This window comes from Lactuca sativa, chromosome 2 (genome assembly GCF_002870075.4).
Source record: "Lactuca sativa cultivar Salinas chromosome 2, Lsat_Salinas_v11, whole genome shotgun sequence".
Taxonomy (NCBI): domain Eukaryota; kingdom Viridiplantae; phylum Streptophyta; class Magnoliopsida; order Asterales; family Asteraceae; genus Lactuca; species Lactuca sativa.
In genome coordinates, this window is record NC_056624.2 from 188,597,557 (window position 1) to 188,603,556 (window position 6,000).

Genomic DNA, 6,000 nt, shown 5'->3' on the forward strand with positions numbered 1-6,000 from the left:
TATTTTTGTATGATTGTATTTTGTAAGAAACTACATTTATTCTTCTTAAAGACTACATTAAGTAATAACCGAATAGCAGGAGAAAACCTGTGAAGAGATAAACGGCCGTTTAGTTTCTGACCCGTTAGTTTGACACCGTCTGACTTATTTCTTTCTTTCCTTCATCCCCTTTGGAATCAAACTGTAAGCACGCTTTGTTTCCTTCATCATCAATTTCTGATCTCACAAACGGAGCTTCATGATCGAGGAACAATAAGAACTTGATATTCTATTTTGTGTTTCAACCGACCTAGGTCTATCATTGCAGAAAACGGAAATGGGTAGCGCTAGTAACAGTAAGAAGGAAGTGATTCGATTGGAGCGTGAAGCGGTTATCCCAATTTTGAAGCCCAGACTCATCATGACTTTGGCTAATCTTATTGGTAAGTGGTAACACTAACAACACCATTTATCTACAGTCTGTTCTTGTAATATTTATTGGTGGTTATGCTACGATGTTCTACACTCAATTTTCTTTTCAAATCCGTATTTTAGTTTCTAGGGTGTTCAATTTTGGCTGGATACCGGAGCATTAGTTCTAAACGTATATAGGTCCGGTGTTCTTGTAGTGGCTAGCCTAGGAGATCCTTTCGGGAGACCACCGGTGTATTAGGGCTCACTTCACTTTTTAATCTGCTTCCATAAACTTCTATAATGTTACTTTTCAAGCTTCAAACAAACTTCAGTATTGCAGAGCACAGTTCTGATCGGGCAGAGTTTTTGAAGCTTTGCAAGAGAGTTGAGTACACCATTCGAGCATGGTATCTTCTTCAGTTTGAAGATCTCATGGTACTATTATCTACCTTTATCGATTTTTGCTATAATACCTTTCCCAATTTCAAAATTTTAGATTTTTATAAAAGCGTCACTTTTTGTTTCCATGGTTGACATACTTGCAGCAATTATATTCCCTCTTTGATCCTGTCCAAGGGGCACGAAAGTTGGAGCAGCAGAACCTATCATCACAAGAAATTGATGTTCTTGAACAGAATTTTCTGTCATATATGTTTAAGGTGATGGAGAAGAGTAATTTCAAGATCTGCACTAATGAGGAGATTGATGTTGCACAATCTGGGCAGTATCTTTTAAACCTTCCTATCACAGTGGATGAATCAAAGGTTTGATGCAGTCATACATACCTCCCTTAAGTGCCATTATCATTGTCTCCATGTCTGATAACATATCTTCTCCTTTTCCTGTTTTACCCTTCTAAATGTAGATTGATAAAGATCTTCTGAAGCGGTACTTTGCAGAACATCACCATGATAACCTACCCGACTTTGCTGACAAGGTTCAGGGATACATTAGTCTTTTGGATGCTTCATACTATGCACATCACTATGAATACAAAAACTATGTTTGATCTTATTGTTTATACAAATATTTTTCTGTAGTATGTGATATTCCGGAGAGGCATTGGACTTGATAAGACTACTGACTACTTTATCATGGAGAAAGTGGACATGATTATCTCCCGTTTATGGGGATGGATTATGAGAATAACAAGGTAAGTTTGCTTACAAATTTTACTTATTTATATAGAGAGTTTGTTGATGTCCAATTTCTGATTATGGTTGCAGGATAGAAAAGCTTTTTTCTAAAAAACCCAGTGCACGAGTTATGAATGATCAAAAGAAAGATGATGAAATTACAAATGACCAATATCCAGATGATATGTATGTTGAAAGGGTCCGGATTGAGAACTTAAATATCAGTTTACGGAGTTTGATGAGTAAGATCACAATACAAGAACCTACATTTGATAGAATCATTGTCGTTTACAGGTATTTTGCTTCTTTTTAATTAAATATTATTTTCAAATCCTTTTTTTTTCTTTGTGTTTGTACATGTATGATGTATAAATATAATGTTAAAACCACATAATATAATGATTGATATGCAGACAAGCAAGCACCAAAGGAGAAAAGGAAAGGGGAATCCATGTGAAGCATTTCAAAAACATCCCAATGGCAGATATGGAATTAGTCCTAGTGGGTTTCTTTTATTTTTTTTTTTTTATTGGAGTTTTATTATATGAATTGGATATTTTTTTATTTTTGATTTATTTATTGACAGCCGGAAAAGAAGAATCCTAGTTTGACCCCTATGGACTGGGTGAAATTCCTCATATCTGCTGTTGTTGGGCTGGTTAGTTTTTATAATAAATATTATTTATTTATTTCTATTTAAAACACAGCAACCAAAAATATATGTATATTTTTTTTCTTCAGGTAGCTGTTGTAGGTTCAATTGAGACTCCTCAAGCTGACTTTTGGGTCATGTTTGCCATTCTCTCTGCAGTTGTTGGTTACTGTGCTAAAATATACTTCACGTGAGTTTTATTCTTCTTCTTATGTTTATTCTAATTAGCAGCCTAAAATTACAATTTTTTTTATATATATAGATATAGTGATGAATGAGGGTTTAGTAATGATGTTGATATGGATATGATGGTGTGTAGGTTTCAAGCAAACATGGTTGCATATCAGAGCCTAATTACACAATCCATGTATGACAAACAACTGGATAGTGGAAAAGGCACTCTTCTTCATTTGTGTGATGATGTGATTCAACAAGAAGTAAGTGCTCACTTTCTTTATTAAGTCGAAAAGAAAACACAGCTTAATCCCATGATGATGATGATGATGATGATTTGCAGGTAAAGGAGGTGATAATTTCTTTCTTTATATTGATGGAACAAGGAAAAGCAACTTTAGAGGTATTATATAGTGATTATAAACTTTTTCAAAGATATGGAGTTGTGAGTTTGTGATGATATTTATTTATTAATATATTATTGTAGGATCTTGATTTACAATGTGAGGAACTAATTAAAGAGGAGTTTGGTGCAACCTGCAACTTTGATGTGGATGATGCAGTCCACAAGTTGGAAAGAATGGGCATTGTTGCTAGGGTAAAACCATATTATCAGTAATAACTTTATAACGCATGTTACTATTTGGGGTAAATTAATGTATAACTGTCTTCGGGTAAAAACATGCAGGATTCAATTGGAAGGTATTACTGTGTTGGGTTAAAACGTGCAAATGAGATCATTGGCACAACCACAGAAGAGCTTGTACTAAAGGCCAGACAGGAGAATGGTGCTTCATGATGTTTCAAGGCTATTAAAGTAAATTCTGCTAGTGTGTGTGTGTGGTGTGCAATTCGTTTTTGTTAAAAGTCTTTTGATTTTTACCGATCGCATGTAAAATTTGTTGCATTGCTTAGACAGTTGGATACATGATTAATTTTCAGGTTGTGATGATTTTTGTGTTTTAAACGTATTTGATGTACAACATGGATTCATATGTACAATACACATTGAAATAAGGCCTCCTAATGATTTGAGTACATGTAATTTTTTCCAGATACTTGGTAGAAAATTGCAATGTATGGAGTTGCATATGTGTACTTGTTTAGTTTCCTTGGTTCAATCTTTGATGTGATTAATATTATGTTTTACATCCTAGCTGAAAACCTAGCTCCTTATAAGTTAGTTGATAAAGAATGATGTTTGGTAAAAACTAGTTGATAAACTAGCTGAGGGATATAAAATAAAATAAAAGAATATTTATAATAATATATTATTTTATAATTAATTAAGGGTATATTTGGAACTTTTAAAAAAGCTCCTAAGACTGATAAGCCTCCAAGTAGATTGCCTAGTTCTCCCCCACTTTGGGTTTGAACTACCATCGACTGACGCTGCAAATAACAAAGCCTCCGACCAGCTCAACCAGATATATACCAACCTCGACTCTCGGCATGCATAACATGGAATATGATAAACATTTGGATAATAATCAACCAAACTCAAGAAAACTATGAATCTTAGATGAAGACCTCAGAACCTCCCACAACATCGTCGCCCCATTCTTAGCGAAGTCGGCCAAGACACCATTTTATTGACGAAACACCTTTAAAAACTGAATCTCACGTAATAAAAAACTTGCATTTGAAGAAATGACCAACCGCCTCCTACTCCCTTGAAACTTTAAGAACCCAAGAACCCTTTACAAATGCTTTATCCATAACAATGACAAACCCAACATAACAATAAAATATATGTCGATGGTGGCTGAGTGCGTACTAGCTCCCTCTTCATCCCTCGAATTTTCAGTCCAGACCTTTAGAATCCAATTCTTGATCAACATCAGAGACCCCAAATCTTCTCAAAACCGGGTCAAAGATTTTGACACATGATATGATCTCCAATCCGACCACCAAACTATATAACAATCAGCCTCGAAAATCTTTATACCGAAAGATATAAATAATTTACAGCGGACCAGACCTTACCCCTTATGGCAGGGCTGATGAGGTAAAATCCATCCCGTTCTTTTGTCAATTGATATGAATATGATATTTCCTCCCCCGAACACGGGATGCTGAAATATATAACCCTATCGTAGCGGACGACATCCCAAGCCATCAGTTGACCACCCGATTAAAGATTGCAATCCTCGAACCGATCATCATAATCCCTTCCTCCCGAGTCTTATGAGTCAATTGGTACCACTTCGAACAAGATCCTCAAGACCTTAGGATCGGCTAACTCACACAGGTCTGCATCATTCATACCCAATCTTCCATAGTCACTAAGGCCCGAACAATTACCAGACTCGTCTTCATTATGAACAACCATAACCGAAAGACCGATAAAGATGGAAACACACTACAAAAAATCATGGTGCCAAACCATGCTATCTACCCTCAACCAGCTCCTTAGTAACCTTTTCAACTCTTCCTGATCCTCGTACGAATCTTGTGCATCCGGTAGTATTGGGCCCATACTACCTTCCACACCAATCCATACTCGTCCTAAGAATCGTCTCAAGGTTCCCAAGTCACTAATCATGATCACAAGCAACCGAATTAATCACATATATCTGCACTCGAACGAGTACACACTGCTAGTCTTCCTAGATTCTCCTTCTAGGATTTCTCTTACGCAAGTGCCCATACTAGCACATTCTAACACTCTTCCTAAGTCACTAGGAATTCCCATCCCACCATGCAATCAGTTACGTAAGAAGCTTCTACTGACGTCAACTAACTATCTTACGAATACAATTACATGCAATAAAAATCAAACAATACTTCGATTAAAATATCCTGCACTACAACAGTTGGACTCAAACAAGAGTTACACAATAGGGCCAAATAAAGCATTCTAAAACTATTTAATATTTGTGGCATGCAACCTAATGTATTCGCTTAATAGTTAAATAATATCCATATGAGTTTCACATAGCACAAAGCAAGCAATATTCGAGAAACAAATCCAATAAGCAACAATGCATCATAAACCTGAAGATCCTTACCCTACATACAATCACGTATCTCTAACAGTTGACTTATCAGACACAAAATACATCTTTTCTAAGCATGCATTCTAGAATGCAACCCTGAGGATATCCTTATTCTAACCACTTGCATGTACATCATAATATAACACATATAACATATCAACATGCATGGATATTTTAGGAGATCACTTCCTCTAAGCTCCGACTGGCCATACACAACACATCTTCTTTTCTTCTTTTAAGTTCATTCTTCTACAAAAAGGTTTATAGAAATTCCCAGATTCTTAGTTAAAGTTTGGAATCATATAAGTATCCATCCAAATCCCCTAAATCAGGGCTCTGTACCAACTTGTAACGTCCTGATTTTCATAATAATTTTTTTATTTATAAAATAGAATAAACATCCATTTTCATAAGGATACACCCAAGGAAAAACCATTAATTCATAAACTATAATTCAAAATCAAAGTTATAAAGGAAAGTAATGTGAAATCTCGAATCATAAAATTGATGATGTGTGTACAGCCACACTTTCACATTCCCACGAACTGATAAACTGAAAAACATTTAAACCACAACTGTAAGCATAAAGCATAGCGAGTTCCCCAAATTACCAAATACATCAATATACACACAATGCATACAAAGA

At 35.5% G+C, this 6,000-nt stretch overlaps 1 protein-coding gene across 2 annotated transcripts; it reads left to right on the forward strand.

Annotated features, from left to right (window-relative positions):
* Positions 1–31: 31 nt before the first annotated feature.
* On the forward strand, positions 32–3,393 carry LOC111888647 (uncharacterized). 2 transcript variants are annotated; one of them, XM_023884786.3, is made up of 14 exons: positions 32–183; positions 294–422; positions 734–828; positions 939–1,157; positions 1,259–1,330; positions 1,434–1,546; positions 1,620–1,823; positions 1,943–2,030; positions 2,116–2,187; positions 2,271–2,371; positions 2,501–2,618; positions 2,699–2,758; positions 2,843–2,953; positions 3,044–3,393. In XM_023884786.3, exons 2-14 carry the CDS (start codon positions 317–319, stop codon positions 3,152–3,154), a joined length of 1,470 nt encoding a protein of 489 aa, XP_023740554.1. In that variant the 5' UTR covers positions 32–183; positions 294–316; the 3' UTR covers positions 3,155–3,393. The 2 variants fall into 2 exon arrangements, with proteins under 2 accessions (XP_023740554.1, XP_023740546.1); XM_023884778.2 differs by having other exon boundaries at positions 145–422.
* The last annotated feature ends 2,607 nt before the right edge of the window (positions 3,394–6,000 follow it).

What these genes read in the sequence shown, in the direction of transcription:
- LOC111888647 (XM_023884786.3), top strand. Translation starts at nt 317, where the DNA reads ATGGGTAGCGCTAGTAACAGTAAGAAGGAAGTGATTCGATTGGAGCGT. An exon ending in TGGATTATGAGAATAACAAG is followed by an intron (nt 1,547 to 1,619) that starts GTAAGTTTGCTT and finishes TTATGGTTGCAG; the next exon opens with GATAGAAAAGCTTTTTTCTA. An exon ending in TGTGCTAAAATATACTTCAC is followed by an intron (nt 2,372 to 2,500) that starts GTGAGTTTTATT and finishes GATGGTGTGTAG; the next exon opens with GTTTCAAGCAAACATGGTTG.